Source organism: Diabrotica virgifera, chromosome 8 (genome assembly GCF_917563875.1).
Source record: "Diabrotica virgifera virgifera chromosome 8, PGI_DIABVI_V3a".
Classification (NCBI taxonomy): domain Eukaryota; kingdom Metazoa; phylum Arthropoda; class Insecta; order Coleoptera; family Chrysomelidae; genus Diabrotica; species Diabrotica virgifera.
Genome location: NC_065450.1, coordinates 196,792,818 through 196,820,770, shown reverse-complemented (window position 1 = coordinate 196,820,770; position 27,953 = coordinate 196,792,818). Strand labels below are relative to the sequence as shown.

General features: G+C 32.1%; 2 protein-coding genes across 2 annotated transcripts in view; one reads left to right on the top strand and one right to left on the bottom strand.

Moving 5' to 3' along the window:
* The window catches only part of LOC126889251 (coiled-coil domain-containing protein 39), a 63,906-nt gene extending 41,204 nt beyond the window's left edge, over positions 1-22,702 (top strand). The window contains exons 7-10 of the mRNA XM_050657354.1: positions 8,799-9,174; positions 11,106-11,213; positions 14,115-14,314; positions 22,318-22,702. Of these exons, the coding sequence (XP_050513311.1) occupies positions 8,799-9,174; positions 11,106-11,213; positions 14,115-14,314; positions 22,318-22,599 (966 nt within the window). The 3' untranslated portion in view covers positions 22,600-22,702. The remainder of the gene's footprint in view (positions 1-8,798; positions 9,175-11,105; positions 11,214-14,114; positions 14,315-22,317) is intronic.
* Positions 22,703-27,700: 4,998 nt separating this feature from the next.
* Positions 27,701-27,953, bottom strand: part of LOC114334539 (symplekin) — a 64,201-nt gene continuing 63,948 nt past the window's right edge. Inside the window, exon 14 of the mRNA XM_050657353.1 lies at positions 27,701-27,870. Coding sequence (XP_050513310.1) covers positions 27,814-27,870 — 57 coding nt within the window. The 3' untranslated portion in view covers positions 27,701-27,813. The remainder of the gene's footprint in view (positions 27,871-27,953) is intronic.

Below are 27,953 nucleotides of genomic sequence, written 5' to 3'. Positions count from 1 at the left end.
AACCCGGAACAAACTTTTCTTCAAAACATTTTATGGCGAGAAAACCCTGATGAAGACTTTAAATGTATCCAACTCGATGTTGTAGTTTTTGGAACCAATTCAGCCCCGTTCTTGGCAACAAGGGTTCTTAAAGAAATTGCTTGTCTAAACTATTTAGAATTTCCTCTTGCGTCTGATGCAATTCTAAATCAATTCTATATGGACGATGGCCTTTGTGGTTCATATAATCACAACGAACTTTTCAATTTATACTCTCAATTAAATACCATCTTAAATAAGCATGGGTTTGAGTTGCATAAATATTGTTCAAATAGTGATTATTTTCTTAAAAATATTTCCAAAAACATTTCGGAAAATCAAAAAGCTGATTATGACATAAACATAGATGAAGTCCCAAGTAAAGTTCTTGGGCTAAAGTGGAGTACAGCAGAAGATACTCTTTGTATTTCCGTGCCTCAAGAAATCGTGCAGGGTCCAGTTACCAAAAGAAAAATACTTTCTATCTTAGCTCAATGTTATGATCCGTTAGGCTTGATAAATCCTGTTATAGTAAAAGGTAAGATACTGATGCAAAAATTATGGTTCAAAAAGTTTCATTGGGACACCGTAATAAACGACGCTTGCATTCTTAAAGATTGGCACAATTTTATTGAACATATCCCCTTGCTTTCACAACAAAAAATAGCTAGACAATATTTTCGTCCGAAAACTATTAGCAAAATAGAAATTCATGGCTTTTCTGATGCAAGCATAGAGGCTTATGGTGCTTGCATTTATTTTCGAGTTCTTTATTCTGACAATGATATTTCTTCTACTTTAGTATCTTCAAAATCTAGAGTCGCCCTACTTAAATCAATTACCATTCCAAGGTTAGAACTTTGCGCTATGCTCTTGCTGGCGAAACTTGTAAACAAAATTCTACAAGTCTTCGAAAATAAATTAGAGTATGACTCAGTAAATTTGTGGACCGATTCTCAGGTCGCTTTATGTTGGTGCACGGCACACCCTAGTAAATTGTCAGTGTTCGTATCGCATAGAGTTGCTCAAATTCAAGAACTGACGCAAAATTGTCAGTGGCGATACGTTAAATCAGCTGAAAACAGTGCTGATATTCTATCACGCGGTTTATCAGCCCAAGAAATTCTGGACAACAAGTTGTGGTGGTCCGGTCCTGCTTTTCTTCTTAATCATTCTTTAGAATTCTCTGATGAACCCTCAATAGCTGATCAGCTAATTACATAGCACAGAAAAACTCGTTCCAATATACTCACAAACGTCAACTCAAAACCTCCTTGGGAACAATTATTTCAAAAATTTTCTTCTTTTTCTCGATTACGTCGTACTATCGCATATGTACTCAGATTTGTCAGTTGTTTAAAAGGAAACAAACAATCTGATCCCCTCACTGTTGAAGAATTGGACCAAGCTCTATATTTTATAGTTCGGCAAGTTCAGCTAACCAATTTTTCTAAAGAAATTTCCGAACTTTCTGCAAACCAGCAACTATCAAATAAACAATTATTATCTTTAAATCCATTTCTCGATGAATTATCAATGATGAGGATCGGCGGACGACTTTGTAACGCCTCCATTCCCTACCAACAGAAACATCCCTTGCTTTTGCCACCCCATAATCATACGACCTCCCTCATACTAGAGTACGAACATAGGCGGCTCGGGCATGCTGGTGCTCAAACCGTTCTGAGCAATATTCGTTTACGTTTTTGGCCCCTTAATGGGCTCAGAGAGATCAAAAAAATCATTCTAAATTGCAATATGTGTTTTCGATTCAATAATCAAGTCTGCCAACAGATTATGGCAAGTTTGCCCTCTGATCGTGTAAATGTTTCTAGACCATTTCAGAAAGTTGGAATTGATTTCGGAGGATTCTTTCAAATAAAATCCTCAAGGCTTCGTAAATCTCCACTCATAAAATCATACATTGCGGTTTTTGTTTGCATGGTCACCAAGGCAGTTCACATAGAGCTAGTTCTTGGACTGTCTACTGACTCCTTTCTGAACGCTTTAAAACGTTTTGTCTCGAGAAGAGGAAATCCGTCAGTGATCTATAGTGACAACGCCACCAATTTTTTAGGTGCAAAAAATGTCCTACATGAGTTGTATCAATTTTTCAAAACTAATAATAATGTAAATATTATTTGTGACTTTCTTTCACAAAATGAGACCAAGTGGAAATTCATTCCACCTCGATCTCCGCATTGGGGTGGAATCTGGGAATCCGCCATCAAAAGCGCAAAATTTCATATCAAGAGATTGGTGGGTAATGCTTTGTTCACTTCAGAAGAGTTTAACACTATTCTTTGTCAAATCGAGGCAATACTAAATTCTCGGCCCTTAGGTCCAGTTTCTAATGACCCTACAGATTTAACCTGCCTTACACCGGGACACTTTCTGATAGGGTCTCCTCTCACCGCTTATCCTGAAAAGGATCTTTCACATTTAAACGAACATAGACTTTCCACCTTCCAGCAGATTTCTAAAATTCAACAAGTTTTTTGGAAACGTTGGTCGGTTGATTACTTAAATCGCCTTCAGAACCGGCCTAAATGGGCTGAAGAATATTCTAACCTGCAAGTAAATAAACTAGTTTTACTCAAGGAAGATAATGTACCTCCAATGATGTGGCCGTTGGCGCGCATCATTGAAGTATATCCTGGTAAGGATGGCAAAGTCCGTGTGGTTAAGCTCCGTACGGCTTCCGGAGAGTTTGTCCGATCCATTTCAAAGCTTTCTTTATTACCAAATCAAACTCAACCTTAAAACGACCAACATGCTTATTTCTAGTTTTGTTACATTCTTCCTAACACTTTGTTTTTTCTGTTTCTGTTACTGTGTAATTTAGTTGAAGCAGGGATGCTTCAACGCGGGGGAGAATGTTGAAACTTTATTATATAATCCAAATTCTAATCTTTGCTTTATTACGCCCCTAAAATTATGTCACATTTAATACACGATTTTGGCCTTCTTAAAAAAAATCTATCTCAAAAAATGAGTGACAATTCCTATAAAATATTTGTCAATGTTACATATATTTAAAAAATACGATAGCTTTTTCAATTATAATAGTTCATAATTAAGTCCAAATTAATATTTGGGACTTTTTTTGTACAATATTAATTCTCGATGTGTCTGGCGTAAAAGCTAAACTTAGCTTTAGTAAGTGTAGTCTTTTTAAATAAACCAATTAGGAAAAAGAAGTAATTTATTCTACAACCAAGAGACGGAGAAAACGGTTTGGGAATTAATACCAAAGCGATACTTTTTCAGATAAAAAAATATCTAATATAGTCAAAAATCCTAATGTCAAATTTGTGAAATTTTGTAGTTTATAAACATTTAGAATATCTTTAAAAATATTGCCCGTATTTTGACGACACCCCATTTGGGCGTCGAAACGTTAATAAAATCATTTTTTTAGTAAAATTGTGGCTTATTTCCCATCAAAACTAGTTAATTGTCCGTAGAAAAAATCATTTTACATATTAGAAAAGCTGGTATTTTGCATGAATTTTTAAAAATGTAGTTTAATTGGTGACTAGTCGTGGTAAGTGAAGGGGCAGCTGGGAGCCGACAAATGCATGAGTCCAAAAACTAAAAAAGGCAACTTAAAACTACTATCATTTTCTATATCTCGGGATCTACTGAATATATTTTGATCGTTCTTTTTTTAATTTGTGTGTAATTTTTCTGTACATTACAAATATGCAATTTGTCTGGACATTTATTAATTAATAAACAGTCTAATTTGTTTAAACAATTTTTGAAAAAATATTTTTTTCCAAAAATCCATGATTTTAATCATACTATCGTTATTAATCATAGAAAAAGTTAAGGTATACTTTAATAAATAAATTATCTTCAATAAATAATAATTATCTAATAAAAATCATTTATTTATTAAAGTGTACTTTAACTTTTTCTATGATCATTAATGATACTATGATTAAAAAAATAGATTTTTGTAAAAAAAATATTTTTTCAAGAATTGTTTAAACAAATTAGACTGTTTATTAATTAATAAATTTATAAACAAATTGCATATTTGTAATGTACGTAGAAATTACATAAAAATTAAAAAAGAAAGATCAAAATCCATTAAGTTGATCCGGAGATACAGAAAATTAAATTCGTTCGAAATTGCTTTTTCGGTATTTTAACTCGCTGGATTTGTAGGTTCCCCCTAGTAATCGCTTGAACTACATTTTTGAAAAATCGTAGAGGGTGCTGTGAAGATACAATGTTTGTGCAAATTTTTTAAGAAAAAATACAAACCCCATTCTTTAAAATGGCATTAATAAGATTCCTTAATTATTATAAACAAATTAGCTGTTAATTAAAAGAACGTATGGCTAACTTTGTTCCAAATGAACCCAGGCTAATTTTTTTTAATTGAAAATTCGTGTTAAAATACTATCTGTTCGAATATATAAAAAGATTGTTTCTACGGATAACATTTTTAAAGTTATTCTAAATGTTTATAAACTACAAAATTTTAAAAATTTGGCATTAGGAGTTTTGACTATATTAATTAATTTTTTTATCTTTTTATAATACATTTTGATACTATCACTCTTCTACTTTCATTTGGCATACTCAGAATTGCCATATCTTCATTATTTTCTGTGTTATCTTATTGCAAAATAAAGGTCTCTGGGATAAACAAATAGAATACCTCTTAAACTAATTAATGGATCGGTCTCAAATTTTGAAGGTTTGTTAAGTACGCAAATACCCAACTTTGGGTGAAACACTAAAGTTTTAAGGTAGTTTTAGTAAAAGTTATTAACAAATAACGATTTTCACTTATTTTTCAGTTTGCGTAGCAACAAATTAACTTTTTAACTTTCAAAAATCGGCATTTTGAAGGTTTTTAAATGTTTTAAAAAACGGAATTTTGTAATTTTATGTCAACTAGTTACCTTTTGAATAGAGTGCAAAAAATCGAAAATATTGCGATTTTTGCACTAAATTGTTATTAATTAAAAAACGGACGCGAACTCTAGGCAGGAAACAGGTAGATTTTCTTCCTATAGGTCTACAATAACTAAAAAAAAGAATGTGTGTGTACTTTGTACGCACGTAAGAAGATATTCTTCTATTATATAATAGGTAATTTAAACGAAGTAAATATACTTAAAACGTTATTTGTATTTATTTTATTTAAAAATCAAACTAACTTTCTTATCTACCACTTTCAAAAAAGAAGAATATCTTCAAAAATTATATAATAATATACTTACAATCATAAAATCTATAAAAAAAATAAAAAAATAATAACTTGCTTGGGGCTTGAACCCACTTCACGTCTACCGCGCCGTACGAAAGTTGACGCCATTTCAAACTGCACCAAACTCTCGTATACGTCATGTGGGAATATACACAAACTAAACGTTTATACCATAAATTTATATGAATTTAATAAAATTATTAGTTTGATTTTTGTCGAAATAAAATACAACAAAATATAGAGTAAGAAAACGATATATGAGATGAAGATTTGTAGAAAGTTTGTTCGTAATCAGATTATGTAAATTAAAGCATTGCCTACTAATAGGTAACTACATTATTTTGTTTACATTTTCCAAATAGATAGGTATTGAAACTATTAGGTATTTCCAACTGAAACATTTAGAATTACGTACCTGCGGCTTTTCAAAACTATTTAAAAAGTCACTATAATTATAAATTTGATTTTATTTCTGTCCACACATCAATAAAAACTAATATTATACAATATTTTTGTTTACCGATAACCTCCATATTGAACAATTATTGACAGATCATTTCAAAATTTCAACACCCAATCAGAGCCCGTATAACAACTAATACCATACTGTCGGTGTGCGCATGCGTGCGGATCAATCAAATTTTACCCTCAATCGATTCGCCGCTAAAGAAGAATATCTTCAAAAGTAGTCAGCTACCTGGATCTTTGAGTGTCCCGAGAAAATCCTTATTACTCTGGACTAATCTGGTATCAACCTTTTCGTTATTCATTCCTTCTAATACGACCCAGAGTTCTATGGAATTGATATCCGTATTGTCTGTAGGTGCTCTATAGTCTATGGTACTATACCTTTTGCGAAATCCGGCTTGTTCAACAGGCTGGTACTATCGAACTTGTTTGATACTCTGTTGGTAATTATTTTGGTAAGCAGTTTGTATGGATGTGGTATCAGGCTTATTAGTATCGTTTTAGTATATAATTTTCGAGTTTCTGTTTGTCTCCTTTCTTGTGTAATAAAAGTATCTACTCATGTTGTCAAGAGGTTGGAATAGTACCCAAATAGACATTTGTTCATTTTAACTGCCTCCAAAGATTTTAGCTCCAAAGATTTTAACTGCCTCCAAAGTAGTTTGACGTTCAGCTGTAATCATCTCTTTTGTTATTCCATCATCTCCAGAAGCTTTTTCATCTATTTTAAGACATTTTTAACTTCCTCGTTAGTAATTTTTGGTAGTCTTTCAGATCTTATATTTAGTATTCTTCGTTACATATTTTCGTGTTTTGTTATGCTGGACGAGTATAATTCTGTATAGTAATCTTCAACAATGTTTATTATCTGGTTTTTGTCGGTTATAGTGATTGCATTTTTATCTTTTATCTGGTATATTCGTTGTCGGCCTTTGCTATTTAGAGTTTTTAATATTTTTATGCTCTTGTTTTTCTCTACAATATTTCCTATTTTTTTTTAAACGCTTTTATTCAGTTCAATAGTTTGCGTCAAATCTTTAGGCGTTAATTTGACTGCCTTTTCTCCAATGCAAATGAATGAAAATTTGCAGACGTATGCATTCGCGGAAACAATAAACGAATAATCAATAAAAAAAGTTTTTGTTTATTAATTGTTTAAATATAAAAAACGATTTTAATGGAAAACGCTTAAATTCTCTTGTTTTTTACAATGTAAAAATTTGAAACTTTTACGGATTGTAGCTAATGATATGAACTATACATAATTTCACTTTTTACGTTAATTGTTTACGTTATGCTTCATAAATAAACAATAAAGTTTCAAATTTTGAACGCTCATATATTTGTTTATACAGTGCTAGTCAAAAGTCCGTACCCCCCTCGTATCTTTTGAACGGTTATAGCTATAATAGTGAAATTTGGAGAGAGGAAATAAACGGATGTAAGTTTCTTAACTAGTCATGACAGGTGACGTAACAGTGACAGATGACTTTACAGAGCCACTGTGACAGATAATTTTAAATGGGACCTTATGGCAAGTGATACCTCGTTTGAAAGGTATTGAAAATACCTATTATTATTATAATGAAATAAATATAAAATTGTAGTTTTGTATTTAATTAAAAAAATTCAAAATTCCGCCTATGATTACTTGTCAAAAAGGTTGACGTTGACGTAAAAACTACTAGAGAATTGAAAAAGTCATCTTTTTGACAAAAAAACCCATAGGCGGACATTTGAATTTTTATTAATTAAATGCGCAAGTACAATATTATATTTATTTAATTTTTTCATCAAAATCAAAATCAACTTAAACCCAAAAAAAATTAGTATAAATGAATAGGTATTTTGAATACCTTTCAAATGAGGTATCACTTGCCATAAAGTCCCATTTAAAATTATTGGTCACAGTGGTTCTGTAACGTCATCTGTCACTATTACGCCACCTGTCATGACTAGTTAAGAAGCTTACCTCCGTTTATTTCCTCCCTTCGAATTTCACTATTATAGGTATAACCGATCAAAAGATACGAGGGGGGGTACGGACTTTTGACTAGCACTGTATAAAAATCAGCGCTTATTCGCGTCAAATTTCAGTACGATACGAAACAAAACTTCAACCAAAACTCGAATTCAAAAAATTCGTGTTTTTATCGTAGTCTTAGAACGTTTTGAGACGTTTTGTGCTACAATTAACATTAGAATTCGTTTTGTCGTATTAATTAATTAAACGCTTTTCTTTAGTTCAATCGTTTGGGTCAAATCTTTGGACGTTAATTTGACTGCCTTTTCTTCAACGTAAATGACTAAAACTTTGCAGACATATGCATTCGCGGGAACAATACACGAATAGTCAATAAAAAAAATTTTGTTTATTAATTGCTTAAATAAAAAAACGATTTTAACTGAAAATGCTTAAATTCTCTTGTTTTTTACAATGAAGAAACTTGAAACTTTTACAGATTGTAGCTAATTATATGAACTATACATAATTTCACTTTTTACGTTAATTGTTTACGTTATGCTTCATAAATAAACAAAGTTTCATTTTTTTTGCTGATTCCGACTACTTTTCATGTTTGTACATAATATGTTTTATACATATTTTAATAAACATGACGATATATTTTAATGTTTGAAAAGTGTAAGAGTCAAAAGTAAAAAATAAAAAAAAAAGAAAAAAATATTTTTAAGAAACGCTTTTCTTTAGTTACGAGTGACTAAAATTAAACATATTATAAAAAAATTAACCAAAAAGCAAAAAATAAAAAAAATTGAAAAAATCTAACACATTCGTTAAAGAAAAGCGTGGTGCGAAAACCGTTTGTTCGATGAAGACGCGCCACGCTTTTCTTTGACGAATGTGTTAGATTTTTTCAATTTTTTTTATTTTTTGCTTTTTGGTTAATTTTTTTATAATATGTTTAATTTTAGTCACTCGTAACTAAAGAAAAGCGTTTCTTAAAAATATTTTTTTCATATTTTTTTATTTTCGATACTGTTGTCCTTAAATACTAAAATGTGATAGAAAAAGGGAAATAAAGAGTCAAGGAGATACATGTACTTCTTTTTTATTATTTAGGCTATGAAAGAAAGACAGCTCGAAATCAACACTCAGAAATTGATCCTCCTAACGAAGAAACGTAGCCTGGAAGAAGACAAAGGAAGACTGAAGGCAGACATCAGTGTACGCAAACTAAAAATCGATCAGTACCAGAAAAAGTACCATTTGGCATTGACTGGTTTGGGTAAGGACGAAGAAGGCCAGCCGATGACGGTGACTCATTTTAAGATCAAAAACGCACAGGAAAAATTCTTTTTGCAGCAGGAAGGGGATGAGTTGGATAAGAAAATCAAGACTGCGGAACAAGAAATCGTTGCTTTGGAAAACACGTTGAAGATCATCAATATGACCAATGCTTCTTTCAAAAATAGTCTTGCGCCTGTGAAAGAAAACGGTGAGTATTATTGTTTTCGCTAATCTTAAAAATCTGTAAAAATATTAGTACATTTGGATGTTGAGAGGTGACTAATATTTTTTTGCGGAAAATGCTTGGAAATAACTCAAATAATAATATTTGAGTTATCCTCCCACTCAAAATGGTCCGGAACATTGTTTAAATAATCAAAATGTCCAAAAATAAAGGAAAAATTCGATTTTTTTCTTCGTTTTTTGATTTTAACTTTAAAAGTATTCATTTCCGAGAAAAGTTGTACTGACATAAAAGTTGCGTAATTAAATTTACTACAATATAGGATTAGTTAAACAGTTTAAAAATTGTCACCCTTGTTGCAAAATAGCAATAATTGCGAAAAAACCATAAAAAACAAGTATTCGCATTTTACGTTTTTCAACCATTTATGCTACACTTAGGACCTTCATATTTTACCCAGACAAAACTTTATGATATAATAAAATAACACTGTAAATTTCATTAAGACCGGTTTAACAGATTTTGCAAAATAAATTTTGCAATCCAGGTTTCGCAAAAAAAATTCATTTTTTCAAAATGTTGCAGGACTGAAAATAAAGCAGACAGCAAGTTGATTTTTTTTTGACATATAGAATAATACTGTACCTTTCATTTGCAATTTTCAAAATTAAAAACGGTTAACTACTACAGCGTCAGGAATTTTTTTAAATAAACAATTATTTTTGGTGCTACGCGCAGGACAGCGGATACGTGTGCTCTGATTGGGCATTCCAATGACCTTTGATAATGATTGATAAATTTTAATTTTTAGTACATTTCGATATAAATAAATGAATTTGTTTATTGCAAAATAAAAATACATACTTTGTCCTTTGAAATTACACTTTTTTTAGCAAAAACTTTCTTTGTACATATATTTTAACTTAGAGAATAAAAGTTTATTATTTTTAAACATATGCAATTGTTTAAACAATATTTCACAAACAATAATCAAATTAGTTTGATTTTTGTGGAATTAAAATATTAAAATACAACAAAATATAGAGTTAGAAAATAATATATTATATAAAGATTTAAAGAAATTTTGGTGGAAATCAACTTGTGTGAATCGAACAGCGCTGCCCTGCGTTTAGCACCAAAAATTAATGTTTATTTAAGAAAATTCCTGACGCCGTGGTAGTTAACCCATTTTAATTTTACAAATTGTAAATGAAAGGTACATTATTCTTCTATATATAAAAAAGAAAATTCAACTTCCTATCTGCTTTATTTTCAGTCCTGCAACATTTTGAAAAAATTATTTTTTTTTGCGAAACCTGGATTGCCAAATTTATTTTGTAACATCTATTAAACCGATCTTAATGAAATTTACAGTGTTGTTTTACTATATCATAAAGTTTTTCTGGGTAAAATATGAAGGTCCTAAGTGTAGCATAAATGGTTGAAAACCGTAAAATGCGAATACTTGTTTTTTTTTTATTGTTTTTTCGCAATTATTGCTATTTTGCAATAAGGGTGACAACTTTTAATAATCTTAACCAATCCTATATTGTAGGAAATTTAATTACGCAAATTTTATGTCACTGCAACTTTTTTCTGAAGTGAATACTTTTAAAGTTATAATCAAAAAACGAAGAAAAATATCAAATTGTTCCTTCATTTTTTGATATTTTGATTATTTAAACAATGTTCCGGACCTTTTTGAGTGGGAGCATAACTCAATTATTATTATATGAGTGATTTCCAAGCAATTTCTGCAAAAACATATGAGTCACCTCTCAACGTCCATCTCAAAACAGATCCGCCCTGGACTAAACGCTTCTAGAACCATTTTAAAAATAATCTACTATACAACATATTCAAGTGTGGTTTCCTGCATAAATTCTGACATCAAATATGAACATAAATTGACCCCTATATTTTTACACCATAAATTTTCTTTGTTTTTGATTTAGATCCCGAGCTGACCGAGATGAAAGAGCTTGAAAATCAGTTAAGGGCAACGACAGATGAACTCAAGAAATATAAAAGTGAAGTTGTTGTTAAACAGAAGGAACTAAATGGTAAAGTTATAATTTTTAACTGTTTTATTGTTTATTAATTTACTTCTTCATGTGCCGTGCTCGATTATCGAGCGTTGGCTATCAAATTGGCTATAGTAATTTTGTTGACGACAGCTCGGAAAAGAGATGCAGCAGATCTGTTAAACTTTTCTCCCAGGTTTTTAAGCCATGACGTTCTTCTTCGACCTGGCCCTCTTCTTCCGTCTACCTTGCCTTATATTATTAAAGTTACTTATAGTACTAAAACTAAAATAGTAAACTCTTTAAAGGAAGAAATGCTACAACAAATTTTACCTTAAAAGGGCAGGATTATATAGAGAAAATCAATGTAAATGCGGTATAAAATATGTACCACTGTCCATTTCAGTCAAGTTTTTTGTAGTACATTGTGGGTACCGTCGTCCCTGAAAGAGTTACTAGACTGATCAGACAATTTTTGATCCAGATTTTTTATCTTTTTACAAGAGTTGTAAGAAATTCAATTGTTAAAGTTGTAAGTGGCAAGAAACCAGATCGGACATAGATCTTCAAAACAAAATGGTCGCCAAAAAGGGAGCGAAAGTAGCAGTAGCAAAATCTAAAGCAGAAGCGTATTCAAACATATACCCAAAGATATATAAAATAGCCAAACAGAGAGCAAAAAAAGCAAGAGATTTTAATCAGATTAGATGTATCCAAGATGAAAATAATAAAATACTAATTCACGAAAAGGATGTCAAAAAGAGATGGAGAAAGTATTTTGACAGTTTATTAAATGAAGAATTTGACAGACAGCCTGTGGAGTTAACGGAGACAGTAACAGCAATGGTTACCAGAATAACAAACGAGGAAGTGGCTCAAGCGCTTCAAAAAATAAAGAAAGGAAAAGCAGTCGGACCAGATATGATATTCCTGGGGAAGTATGGAGAGCATTGGGAGAGACAGGAATAAGTTGGCTAGCAGGTCTATTTAATAGAATTATGGAAGTTGGACAAATGCCAGACGAATGGAGAAGCAGTATATTAGTACCTGTCTACAAAAACAAGGTAGGCATACAGCAATGTACAAACTACAGGGCTATAAAACTACTTATAGCCACACCATGAAAATATGGGAGAGAGTAATTAATAGACGGATACGTGAAGAAACCGAAATATCCGATAATCAAATTGGCTTTATGCAGGGCAGATCAACAACAGATGCAATTTTCGTTGTAAGGCAACTGATGGAAAAACACAGGAATAAAAAGACCAACGCTCATGTATTCATTGATCTTGAGAAAGCATATAATAGAGTTCCTCGAGAGATTCTGTGGTGGGCACTCAATAAGAAAGGAGTCCCTAGCGAATATGTAAAGATTGTGAGAGATATGTATGAGGGAGTAACGGCTAGTGTTAGGACAGGTGTGGGAAAGACTGATAAATTTCAGGTGAAAGTAGGATTGCACCAAGGCTCGGTGCTTAGTCCTTATTTATTCTCATTAGTTTTGGACCAGATAACAGCGAAACTACAGGGTAGTATTCCATGGTGCCTAATGTATGCTGATGATGTAGTGTTAATAGGAAATAGTGAAAGAGACTTAGAACAAAAACTGGAACAGTGGAGACAAGCTCTGGAGGAAAAAGGTTTAAAACTTAGTAGGACAAAAACAGAGTATTTGGAATGTTCATTTAAAGATGGAGTTACTACAAATAAAATGGTATCTTTGGATGGTGAAATGATTGTGAATAGCAATAGTTTTAAGTACCTAGGATCGGTATTACAGAGTAATGGAGAAATAGATGGAGATGCATGCAGTAGAATTAGGGCTGGATGGATGAAGTGGAAAGAAGCGAGTGGTGTGTTGTGTGACAAAAAAATTCCAATGAAGCTGAAGGGAAAATTCTATAAAACAGCCATAAGACCGGCTATGATGTACGGAACTGAATGTTGGGCAGTCAAAAAGAAAGAGGAACAACGAATGCATGTGGCGGAAATGAGAATGCAAAATGAGAGCATAGGTTAAGATGGTTTGGTCATGTTCAACGTCGAGACGTTAATCACCCAATACGAAGAATAGCTGAAGTGCAGATTCCTAGAAGGAATAGGAGAGGAAGACCAAAGAAGACCTGGGGGGAGACGATAAGGCAGGACACGTTGGTAAAGGGGATTAACATTGATATGGCCCAAGATAGAATTGTGTCGAGAAGTGCAATTAGGGAAGCCGACCTCGCATAGGGATAAGGCTGAGAGAATGATGATGACAAGAGTTGTAAGACTGTTCTTGTGTACTACTACTACTATCTTCTCTTTCCTCTAGTTCTTTTTCAATTCCCTCCCTCCAGCTTCTTCTCGGCCTGCCTCTTTTCCTTCTCCCTTGTGGCGTCCACGTCAATATCTGTTTAGGGATTCTGTCATATGGCATTCTCTGTACATGGCCGTACCACATAAGTTGTTTTGTTTTTATGTCATCAATTATTGTATGTGTGACTCCCATCATTTCTCGTATTCTCTCATTTGGTATCCGATCTCTTCTTGATTTGCCTGCTGCTCTTCTCCAGAAGTCCATTTCTGTTACTAGTAACATTTTCTCTGTTCTTTGTTTCAGTGGCCAAACTTCACTGCCATATATGTAATTATACTTTTACGTATGGTATTGTATATGAGCTGTTTGTTCGCTTCTGATATTGTTTGGTCCCACAGAATGCCGTTCATCATGGACATGTCATTTCTACCCTATATGTTTCTGTCTTTTATAGCAGCATCGAGTGTAAGATGAACGATTATTAGATTTACGATTTAAAACATCCTTTAAAGTGATTTAAAGGAAGACAGAGGAATGGAAAAGACTAAAATAATTTAATCATCAGCGGCGTAGGCAATTTTTTTATACTATTCTCATATGAACATATTTTGTTAATAATAATTGTATTCCATTCCCAGAATTGGACAAACAGCTAAAAGAACTGGAAGCTGACCTTCAAGATAACGAGGCCACTGTAGAGCAACTGGAGGATGAAATTTTCGGCGTCAAGAAACAAGAAATCGATAAAACGGAGAAGCTAAAGAGAGTCGATTGCGAATTGAAGAAACTGTCAAAACAACTGTTTGTTAAAGAGAGACAAGATATTTATAAATATATCGTAAGTTATATCGTACTTTTGTTTAATCCAATTTTAGCCCGCCACCCCCTACCCCCAGTAACGTCATTTTTTCGATTTTTCCGTGGATTGCAATCAATTTCAAAATTCACACGCGCAGTTGAAGCTTTTAGAAAATTTGTCAATTTTTTAGACCCGTATAGTTTTTTTAGGTCTAGTTTTTTTATTTTGTGTATGTATTTTACTAAAATGTATATTTTACAGTTTTTTTCGTCAGGTTCGCCATCTTAAAAACCCCGAAAAACTGATTATTAGGGCTAGGGGTTACCCCATTTTATAGACTTCAAAATAGATCAAATCGCGTTTTTTATAGGGTATTTATCATTTGAACTAACTGATTCCTTTAGGACATTCAAAAATTGGGCGAAACACCTTTAAACATAAAAAAACATGCTTTTGGGGATTTTTAAGGTTTTTGCGGGGTCAATCATATTTTTTGAGAACGATACAACCCGAGTCAATGCGACTCCAATTCATGTTCAAAAAATATGAAAAAGAATAATTTCAGCCTTCAAAGAAGCAAATACAACTATCGTTTATGCGAAACACCAGGTTTTCAAGGGTTATTCGGGTTTTTTTTACTGGATTTACCCAACTTTTACTTATTACCTTTCTGCATCATTAAACAGAATGTTTTCAAAAATTTCATAAAATAACATGTTACGATGTATTTCCCATATTTCGAGAAGCTAGAGATTTCTTGAAACATGCGAAAAATCCAGTAAAACTTTTAAAAATATTTGCACTCAACGAAAAAGGTACGTAATATCAATAAAAATGTTAATTCAGACAACAAACGCAATTCTTAAAATTTGTCCAATTCTTGGTTTTATTGGAACAACAAAGCGATGTTCATCGATTCATTATTTTCGTTAGTTGAGCCAATGTATTACGTTTATTGAATGGACGAACATTCATTATGTATACCATAATATCACTTTATTGATATTACGAACTCAGTTCATTGAGTCAACGAACACTATTTATTGAAACAATGAACTTTCATTATGTATACCATAATCTCACTTTATTGATATTACGAACTCTGTTCATTGATTCAACTAACACTATTTATTGAAACAACAACGTCGTTAATTGACCGACGAAGACCATTCGTTGTGCCAATAACAGTGTTATTTCTCCTAACGTATTTCGTTTATTTCTACAATTATTTCCGTTTATTGTTACAATTAATTCCGTTCATTGGCACAATAAATACGGTTGTTCTTACAAGCAATTCTATTCATTGTTACAATCAGTTTCGTTCATTCCTACTATGAACGTATTTTATATAATAATTACTGAATGCTTTAGCCCAATGTATCAAATTAATTGATTAATAATAATTTTGTAAATCCCCTTTTTTGTCCTTAACCTTTAGGACTTTACACTGTGTGATTTCTCATAATTATTATATCGCTTATACAGTGCACTGGAATAAGTGTTACACTCCCCCCTCTTATTAACTTATTTATTTTTAGCACATAAGCAAAACGCTCAGATAGGTCGATTTTAAAATTATCAAAGTATATTATAACATCAATGTTTCGAACTTTACACGATCCCTCTTCAGGTGACAGGCGTAACTTTGATTTTTTTTAATGGGAAAGTACATCATGTGACAGCTCATTTAAAAGTATTTGAAATGGTGATTTCAAAAATGTATAACACTTTAATCATTTTTGAGAGCCCAGGGGCAAAATTTCGATCGAATTATTTTTAAACGCATTCATTTTTTTGGAATCCTGAGAAAACTAATAAGTATTTTTGAAAAATTTAACCGCAGAATAAAAGACTACATTATTACTGAGGGCTGAAAGTCCCTTAGAATAAACAAAAAGTTTCTTTTGAATAGTATATTTGAAATAAAAAAATCATACTAAATTTTCTCTTTTTCATCCCTGTGACTTATTAAAATAATCATTATAGAATTTCTCAGGGACGTCAGACCCTCGATAATACTGTAATATTTTATTCTGCGTTTAAATTTTTAAAAATACTAATTATTTTTTTCATTTAGGATTCGAAAATTAATTTTAAGTTCATCTTATAAATAACATCACAAGACAATATTAAAAGTAAACACTTACAAACATAAGACACTGACAAGTTTATTTTTAATTAGAATGTTCTCCCGTATTTACCTTATCAGAAAAAACTTACTTTTATTCAAATATAAAAAATAAGTAATATTCTATCCTTATCTTCCTTCTACTACGGACTACACTTGGAAACAAAATGCAATTTATTCGGCACTTCGGTAGAGGTAACAGCATTGTTTAACAAAGAACTCTTTTTTAAACAATGGTAACACAGAGAAGCTAGGGGTATCACGATAAGGAAAAGCCGTTACATTTCAAATGGTCAACCAAAACATTTATTGTCTCAACAACCACGATTATTGTCACAATTAACGCATTGATTGTGGGTATTAAATGCAGTAGTAGATTGATTAATGCATTCGTTGGCACAACAATCAGTGTACATCTATTCAATAATCATATATTACTCTTTATGAACAACATTTGTACATTGTTTTAATGAAATCTGTACGTTGTCACGATAAACCAAGGTAATTGCTTGTCATCTACGAAATCAAGAACGTGAGTTGCTGCCACAATTAACAGTATTTATTAAATATACGAAACTAAGTTATTGGCTGAATAAATTGAGTGTTATTGATTAATGTACTCTAGTTATTCTCACAATTATTATTCAATCATTGTGGCAATAACCAAGTACATTCGTCAATGTCTAAAAGTTCGTTGAAACAACAAATTAAATTGTTGTGACAACGAAATACTATTCAATAATCACTGTTAATCAATATTACGAACTAAATTTTTTTGAGTGTGAAAACCGTTTTTTTTTTTGTATAAGATGAGGTTGCCTATACTTCTCTACGGATGGAAAATATATCATCTCGTGTTTTTCAAGAACATACTTTAAAACGTACCATTTAATGCCGCATAACGGAAAAAATTAGAAAAATTACAAACACACTTGAAAATCAGGTTTTTGCATGTTTCAAGAAATCTCTAGTTTCTGTCAATATGGGAAATACATGGTCTAACGTTATTTTATAGAATTTCGTTGGTTGATGATGTAGAAAGGTAAAAAAAGTTATATAAATTCAGTAAAAACTCACGAATAACCTTTGAAAACCTGTTTTTTCGCATAAACGATGATTGTATTTGCTTTTTTGAAGCCTGATACTATTCTTTTTCATATTTCTTGCATATAAATTGGAGACGCTTTGATACAGATTGTATCGATCTAAAAAAATGTGATTAACTTCGCAAAAACTCACAAAACTCTTAAAAACCTCGAAAAACATAGTTTTTTGGGGGGTTTAAAAGTGTTTTGCCCAATTTTTGAATGCCCTAATCGTTTTATCAGATCAACAGTGATGTCAACTTAAATGTCAATTTCATCAATATGAGAGTACGTTGAGAAGTTCTTGATACATATCTATTTTATTATTTATTAAGCTCAACAGGCCGTGAAGGCCTAGGGCTGAAAGATTTAATTTTTCCTTACAATTACTATTACATATTTATATATAATGCTATATCCTATACTACTATAATATATACAATATTACATTTGTTTGTATAAAACACTTAATACTACACTTAACATTATAGTCTTTCCATACATTTCTTCACCACTTCCTTCCATTGTTTTCTGTCCAAAGCTTTTTCTTTCCAGTTTACAATATTACTTTGTTTTAAGTCTTCATATACGCTGTCCTTCCATCTCCTTCTTGGTCTTCCTATTCTTCTTTTTTGTATTGGCTTACGTAATAGAACCATTTTTGGCATTCTCGCCTTTCCCATTCTTTCTATGTGTCCTAAGTATCGGATTCTCTGTGCTTTGATTGCCGTCGTTATTTTTGGTTCATTATATAGTTCTTCAAGTTCCTTATTATTTCTTCTTCTCCATTGACCGTCTATTTTCACGCCTCCATATATTGCTCGTTGTATTTTCCTCTCCCATCTTTCTAAAAGGTCTATTTCTGATTTTTTAAGCACCCATGTTTCACATGCATATGTAGCTGTAGGTCTGATAACTGTTTTGTAGATTCTTATTTTTGTTTTTCTTGACACATCTTTGGATTTCATTAATGGACGCAATGCTCCATACTTTTTGTTTGCTTTTGCTATTCTTGCTTTTATTTCCCCTTCCCCATGTCCCTTTTCATCTACTTTTACACCCAGGTATGTAAATTCTGAAACTCTTTTAAATGCGCATACATTTTCTCCTTCTATCTCCAATGTGAAATTGTCTTCATTTTCTTTATCTGTTTCTCCCATTATCATGTATTTTGTCTTTTCCTTATTTATGAGAAGACCAAAAGGTTTGGCTTGTTTTATTATATTGCTCATTAATTTTGTTAGCTCTTTCTTACTTGTCGATAATAATGTTAGATCATCTGCGAATGCAATACATTGGTGGCCATTTTTAAAAATCGTTTCCTGTGTGCTTATTTTACTTTTCCTGATTATTCCTTCCAGTATTACATTAAAAAGAGTCGTTGATAGTGGGTCTCCTTGTCTTAATCCTTCCTTTGTTTCAAAATTATTTGATTTATGTCCCTTCCATGCTATTTCGTTTGTGGAGTTATCCATAGTCATCTTTACCATCCTGACGATTTTACTTGGTATGCCCATTTCTTTCATTAGTGCGTACATCTGTTGCCGCTTTACCGTATCATAGGCCTGTTTAAAGTCGACGAACAGGACGTATACTGCTATTTTATGTTCGTAGCACGTAGTTTGGATTTCTTTTAACGCAAATATTTGGTCTGTCGTCGACCTATTACTTCTGAATCCTGCCTGATATTCGCCCAATATCTTTTCCGTGTATTGATTCAGCTTTTTTCTTAAGATGTTTGTCAATATTTTGTACACGACTTCTAGCAACGCGATACCTCTATAATTTTCACATCTCATTTTATCACCTTTTTTATGTATGGGGCATATCCTTGCCCTGGTCCATTCTCCTGGCATTCTTTCTGTTTCCCATATACTTTTTATCAGGCTATGTATCTCCTTGTGTAGTCTTTTTCCTCCTGCCTTTATCATTTCCGCCGATATTTCCGTTATTCCTGGGCTTTTATTGTTTTTTAGCCCTCTTATTTCATTTTCTATTTCTTCCCTCGTAGGTGTTTCTATTACTATATGGTCATCTTCAATTTCCTGGATTGTTCCCCTTTCTTCTTCGTTTTTGTTTAAAAGTTGTGTAAAATAAGTTTGCCAATTTCTCATTATTTCCCCGGGTTCATTTATTAATATTCCTTCCTCATTTTTCATATATGGGTTATGTTTCTGATATCCCCTTTCCATTTTTCTTGTTTCCTGGTAAAAGGATCTTATTTCCTTTTTTTGGAATTTTTCCTCTATCACTTTGAGTTTTTCTTCGTTGTATTTTCTTTTTTTATTTCTGCATGTTCTCTTCATAATTCTCTTCAATTCTCTATATTCTTGTGTGCTAATGTCACTATTATTTCTTAAGTTTTTTATTCTTATTTTTCTAATTTCTTCTGCTATTTTTTGACATTCCTCATCATACCATTCTTTTGCTTTTTGTTTTCTATTACCTTTAATTAATATTTCTTTACTGGTGTTTAAAACTGCTTCTTTTATGCTTTCCCACTTTTCTTCCGGGTCTAGTGTTTCTGGTTCTTCGTTTAGTCTGCTGGTTATTTGTTGTTCGTACTTCTTCTGTGTCATATTATCTTTTAGTATTGCTGTGTTGAATTGTTTTTTGATTTCTTTGTCCCTTTGATTGTCTTTCTTTATATTAGCATTTATTCTATAGGCTGCTCTTACCAAAAAGTGATCTGAGTCACATTCCGCTCCTCTCATACTTTTTATATTTATTATATTATGGGCGTGCTTCTTCTCTATTAATATGTGGTCTATTTGATTTATTGTCCTTTTGTCAGGGGAAATCCACGTTCCTTTATGTATATCTTTTCTGCGTTGGTATGTGCTTTTTATTACCATTTGTCTTTCTGTGGCAAAACCTATAATTCGTTGACCATTATCATTTGATACATCGTGTTTACTGTATTTTCCTCTTATATTTTCATATATATCCTCTTTTCCCACTTTAGCATTGCAGTCTCCCATTACTATTTTGATATCAAATGCTGGTAATCTGTCATATTCTCTCTCTAGTTGCTCATAGTATGCATCTTTGTCTTCTTCGGTGGCGTCTTCTATTGGTGCATGTACATTTATTATGCTTATGTTTCGTTGATTCCCTTTTAACCTGATTGTGCACATTCTATCTGATATCGGCTTGAAATTCATCACTCTGGTTTTCCATCTTTTCTGTATGATAAAGCCTGTTCCTAGCAATCTGTTATTCCCCCCACTTTTAAAAAATACTATATCATCTATTTCTACTATTTCTGTGTCTAATTGTTTTGTTTCTTGTAAAGCTAATATATCTATTTCATATCTTTTTGTTTCTCTAATTAATTCTTTAAGTTTTCCCGTTTCATAAGTGCCTCTTACGTTCCATGTTCCCAAATTAGTTTTCATTTTCTTGTTTTTAATCCCAATCGTCTCCTTGTCCATTGCCGTTGTTGCTACCGTTTCATTTACGTCGTTTAGTTTTTTTGGTTTCTGTTTTGGTTTTCTATTTTTAAGAGTTGTTGCTGATGTTTATTCCATGTCCATACCTCCTCATTTATTTTTATTTTTTGAAATCCTACCTTGACGTTTTTTCCTTCCAATTTAGCCTCTTTTGCCTTCGTTCTGATTTTACCCTGTATCATCCGTTCATTTTTGTCCATGTCGTCATTAATATATATTTCTTTTCCCTTTATGTCTCTCAATTTGCCTTTATTTTTCATAATTTCTTCTTTGTCCGTTGCATTTTCGAGCTCAATCAAGCAGGATTTACTTCCAATTTTTCTTGCGCTTTTTATTTTTGTCTCAACTTTTAGTGCATTGCATAAAAAATCTTGGACGTTATCTTTTGTTATGTTTTGATCGTAGGTATCCATATCTACTCCCTGCAGTATTATATTATTTCGTCTTTTGTCTTTTTCCATTCTGTCTATTTTATTTTCCAATTCTTCCACTTTTTGTTGGGTTTCTCTGTTTTCCTGTTTCAGCTTTTCATTTTCTTGTCTGAGTTCCTTCATTTCCGCTCTGTACTCTTTTTGTTCTTCTCTTAGTTCCCTTATTTCCATTGTGATAATATTTAGGCTCTCCAATATTTTTTCTAGTTGCCTATCATTCCCAGGCGACCGATGTACTTTTTTACTTCTGCTATCGTCTGCCTCATCTTCCGATTCATCTCCTCTTTTTCTTGTCTTTTCGTCCACACTATACTCGTTCTCAGCCATTTTGTACGTAGCGTTAACTGGGCACACCCGTTTCAACCACGCGGAGGTATGCCCAATTATCCACGCACCAAAATTGCTTTTGTTTTTCGGCAGGTGTTTCTATTTTTTTTAAATCCGGCAACATCGCTTGAAATTTGACCAGCGTTCGCCAGTGTTTATAAGCTTATCTGTTAGCTGTTAACCTCACTTTTATTTGTCCGTTTAGTATTTTATACTATTTTTTACCGTTTTTACTTATATTATTCTTGCATTAGGTAGGAATTCTTGCTTTTTCACTCACTCAGCATTCAATGTTCGCTGCACCACGCGAAAATCGGGTAAAATGCAGGCGAAAATTAAAACACTTTGTTTTCTATCTAATGCCACGTTGCCAATCCTGATACATATCTAACTACAAATAAAAAACTATTTAAGTGACTGTTTTAATCTCTTCTTGTATATAGGTTAGAAAGAGTATATTATGAGCATCATTTCCATAAGTAACATTGATCAAATATATGATTTCTTCGCTTTTTTCCGTTATCTTCGTTCTTGTGCATCTTTTAGACGTCATCACTTAGGTTTTTTTATTTCAGTCCACAACCTCTTTATTTTTTGTACTAACGATAATAATTTACAGAGGGATTTTGAAATTCGGCACTTACAAGACACCAACAGAAAGGTCCTGGACCAATTCAGAGAATTTACCAGTACCTATCCAGAAATGGCGGCCGCCATCACGAAAAACCTGATCGAGAACAACTTGGAGCTGCCAGCTGGTAGGATGACGCCCAGTACGTACTCGACCCTCTCTTCTCCGAGCAGCTCCACTGAACTAAAGAACACCCAAAGAAGCAACTCGGCAAGTTCCAGTACTACTACCGTTTCGGTTAACAAAGTTGAATTGGTTCTTGGCATATAAATATATTATGGTTTTTTAGGCACGTGCTTTATTTAGATCAATTTTTCGACCTCATTATGTAATTTATTGTGCTGAATTTATAATATATACTGTTTTGATTCTACTTATTTTCTTTATGTTATATTTAAAAAGTATACTTATATTTATTTTCAATTATTATTAATGTAACAAAACTTTTATTGGGCTAGCTCAAATTAATAAATTATCTCAACCAATACTCAGATGAAACTCATGGAAAAATAAAAGTCAAAAGTAAAGTATAACCGTATATTAAAACAAATTGTTTCTCCCACAGAATTAAACACAAATTTTAATAATAAAATAAATTGTAAAATAAACAATCTGAAACGATTATGTAAATAATTGTAAAAGAATATGAAAAATACCGCAAATTATTTTAAAATAGAAATTTACCCAGTATAGATACAAAAATGAATTATAACTAGTAAACAAAAGTCAATTTAAAAACTTTACGAAATAGTTTATGTAAAAGTTTATGTCAAATTACATTAGAGTCTTTATGTAGACGTCGATGAAGCCAAAGAACCGAAATCGTCGCAACGGAGAATATTGATAGAGAGAAATATAGAGATCTGAATTCCTTGTTACAACTGCTACCACTGTCACTGAATTTAATTTTGACTTTAAAAACATTTACTTAGTACTTTTTGTTTACGGGTGCCTATAAGGCTTTGATTAACGAAGACCGACACTTTTTACTTTTTTCACAACACAAACTGCTCCTTTCTGCTATCAGGAATACACTGCCTCTTTCTCTTTGCTAAAAAAATGTCTTGGCTCAACATCCCCTACCATCAATGAGATCCCTTCAGTTATATTGGTCCAAACAAATATCCTTACTACGTCATATACCAACGCCTCCAAATTTTCCAGTCGTCAGTACTTTTACCACTTTTCTCGGAAATCGAAAATCCCGACTTTTTCCAAATATTTCTCATAACTCCGAAAACAAAAACGTCTTTCGTATACCCGCTTCCGCCTGCTAATTGTTCTTAGAAGTACTTTCTATCAAATCTACCCGCACTGATAATATTGTAAATAGTGTTGCCCAAATGCAAGACCAAGACGAGACTTAGACAGTCTTGGTCTTGCGCCAGTACACCTGGTCTTGGTCTTGGTCTTGGTATTGCGCTCCCGGTCTTGGTCTTGCAGCAAGAGTCTTGCAAGTCTCGCAGTTGCATATTAGCCTATTGCATATCTTTGAACAACGTGACAGAGATGTACATTTTAAGCTAGAATATCATAGCCATAGGAAAGACCACCCAAATTAATAAATATCTAGACCAGCGGTTCTCAGTCTGGGGTGCATGTACCACTGGTGGTACATATCATTATTTGCGGTGGTACACAAAACGCAAAAACAGCTAAAATCAGCACCACAATTATTATTATACTTAATTAGATTACCTAGCTAGATACCTATTTCAGTTAGGTGGTAACAAAAATAATAAAAAGTATTTTGTGGTTCATGACTCAAAGAGATTGAGAATTACTGATCTAGAGTCTAGACAACTGATACCGGGTGGAGTTTGAACCCATGATCTAAGTGATCCGTGCCTATGTTCTAACTAACTAAAGTTTATTAGAAACTTATGTATTTTAGTATCCAATATAAGCGAATGAATAAAAAACATAATGTTAAGAAAATATGAGGTTATTGTTGTAATTTCAGTATTTTATAAATGCTAGCATATTCCACAGAGTGATCTCTGTGAAAAAACACACTTTTATTGGTACACCCGGTGTACAATGACAATAATTGACCTGTCTAGCAACAATAATATTACAGCGATATTTATAAAAATAAGACAACATATTAAAAAAATCACTTAAATCGGACAACAGGCTTAGGAAATTCAAGACATTAACAATGACCCGTTTTTAAGGTTGTAAGTAAATTTTTTGGAGAAGTGTATATCGTTAATTTCGGTATTTTATTTACACTGTTCTTTTGTCTCGTTATCATACTTTTAAATATTAGCCGCGCTGTTTCGGCAAATTTTGTGTAACCCAGTAATCTCATAGCATAGGGCATAGCACATTCAGCAAAAACAATACATAATAGTCTTACTATTCTATATACCGATAAGATTAAATTTGTGGTGTTTAAATTCCTAGAAAACTAATAATGAAAAAAAAATTAATTACTTATTAGGTATATTTTTTATCAGCAAGGTGACATATTTTTAAAAAGTTTGGATACGATATTTGATATTACTATCGGCGACGCAAAGCAAGAATGTTATGTTATGATTGGAAGGCGACTATTCTCATAACCCGTACAACTAAGTTCAGAGAAGTCGTCTGCTGTTAAGGAATGTACAAAATATTTTATTTTTACATTGTAATAATGACCTGAGTACGTGTCAAGTGTTCTTTAAATGGATATTTTGACTCGCTATGTATGTTTATGGTATTGTTCGTAGTGAGCATAAGTCCAATTTTCAAAATTTTTGTTACAAATTTTTTTTGTTTCTCATAAAGTGTCTAAGAATATAGCCGAACTAATATACTCTCTGAAACGACCCTCAGTTCTAACTGCAAGACGCAAGAGTCTCGCAGGCTAAGTCTTGTTCTTGCTCAAGTCTTGCACGGTAAGTCTTGGTCTTGGTCTTGCTAAAATTAGGCAGTCTTGGTCTTGGTCTTGCGAAAACGCAAGAACAAGATCAAGACTGCAAGACCAAGACCGATTTTGGGCAACACTAATTGTAAACATTTGTCCAAAGATCATAGAATTATTTTACCATTATTAAAAGAGACCAACAAAGTGACCATAACCATTATGATATCCAACCTCCGCTAGGAGATGGAACTTTAAGAAGAAGAATTAAAAGAGAAACTTATAATAACGAACAATAAAATACTTGGTAATTCCAATCCGTACCTATTTTACATGTTGAATACAAAAATTTAATATTTTAAAAACGAACTACTTTACCATATTACAAAATGACAAATTAATGCATACAAATTATACAATTAGATAATTAGATTTTCTTCTTCTTGCTCTCTGCCTTTATTTGTTTATGACAATACATATAAAACACGTAGGAAATTGTAGTATACATGTGCTTGTTTCGGGATTTTGGTACCTTCTCTCTCCTGTATACAGCGAAGCGCTCGCTCACGGTGAAGTCTGTTGGTAACAAGCGCAGGGTTGGCTTATGGTCGATTGGAACGCCAAGCAAGCATTTCTTTCTCGTTTATTATCGCCAAAAATGGTTTTTGAAGTTATACTTCTTTAGGCGCGATTTCATTGAGGGTGAAATTTTATTAATCTGCGCGCATGCGCACACCGACAGTATGGTATTAGTCGTTATACGGGCTCTGATTGGGTGTTGAAATGATCTGTCAATAATTGTTCAATATGGAGGTTATCGGTAAACAAAAATATTGTATACATTATTTTTTATTGTTGTGAGGACAGAAATAAAATCAAATTTATAATTATAGTGACTTTTTAAATAGTTTTGAAAAGCCGCAGGTACGTAATTCTAAATGTTTCAGTTGTATTCCAATAAAAAATTATCTTCATACCTATCTACTTGGAAAATGTAAAAAAAATAATGTAGTTACTTATTAGTAGGCAATGCTTTAATTTACATAATCTGATTACGAATAAACTTTCTACAAATCTTCATCTAATATATCGTTTTCTTACTCTATATTTTGTTGTATTTTAATTCGACAAAAATCAAACTAATAATTTGATTAAATTCATATAAATAAACAAAATGTCAAAAAGTTTATGGTGTAAACGTTAAGTTTGTGTATATTCCCACATGACGTATACGCGAATGTGGTGCAGTGGGAAATCGCTTCGACTTTCGTACGGCGCGATAGACGTGAAGTGGGTTCAAGCCCCAAACAAGTTGTTATTTTTTTTATTTTTTTTTATAGATTTTATGATTGTAAGTATATTATTATATAATTTTTTTCAGAAAATACGTATTTAATTAAAATTTTTGGCAACAATTATTGTTCAGAAATCATTTGTGGCATTTTTCAATGTGATTGTGTGTGTTTTATGCTTTTATTTTTTTAATTTTTGGTATTGTTTTAATCAAAATTTTTGGAAAGTAGTAGAGAAACTGTTTAAAGTATATTGATTTCGTTGAAATCATATAATAGAAGTATAACTTCTTACGTGCGTACAAAGTACACACATTCTTTTTTTTATTGTAAAATTTTACTTACGTATCAGTAATAACGTATGTCCTAAAAGTTTTGGCACAAAATTCATGGGCTTTAATTTTAACAAAAACAAGATAATAGCAAGTTCCCTTTGGAAAAAACGTTTGTTTACTTTTTCTACTGCCGGTTGATATTTATTTGTTTTTAAGTTTTCGCTTTAAGATGTCATGTAAATTAAAAACAAGATAACGTATCTATACTGAATTTACTCAGCCGAGATTCATTTTGACACATTCGGAATAGGAAACATACAACACAAAACTTCCTACCTCACACTATTAACTGCTCAACTCAACTTAATATTTCATTAAAAAAGAACAATTATTGGAAATAATGGGAGTGTATACTAAACTCATAAAATTTTGTTTATTTCTTTAAAATATTTTTATTTTCTCATTTGCTATCAATACATTATAAGGGTGCAAATAAATAATTATTGATTGGCGTAAGGTTTATGTTATTTATGTCTGTTTACTATTAATAAAATTGGCTATGAGCAGGTATGTTTGGTTGTGTAGTAATTTAAAAAAAAAATTACTAACTAGAACTAGACAGTTGTGTCTCAATTAGCGAATTTACGAAAATCTGAGAGAAATCGATCTGAATTCCGCCCAAGACCTCGTGAGAGACATTCGAAGAGATTTGCGTCTAGTAGAGAAGAATGGGCCACTGCAGATAGTTCGATAGTATAGTTTAGTTAAGTATTGTGTTGTAATTTATGATAACTAGTTATTGTTTAGACAAACTTCTATCTGATAAATATTTTGTGCCAAAACTTTTAGGACATACGTTATTGTTCTTAATACGGAAATATTCATGAAATTGTTTTATAACTTTGCATTTAAATATAAAAAATTTTACACCAAAAACATATTTAAACCAGAAATTGTTACCAGAAGAATAATTTATTTAATACCAAGTTAATTATAAAGGACTTAGATATTATATATCATCATTTACCCTTGTAACATTCAAACTTATCTACATTAAAATTAAATTTTAGTCCATTCCAGGGGGCAAAGGCTCGGGTTGAGTCGGTGCTGAATCATCTGTAGTCTAGAACAACATAAATGCATTAAAAACCAATGTTATTAGGCCTGGATCCCGCGTACCGAAAAAAAATTTATTAATAGTAAGCT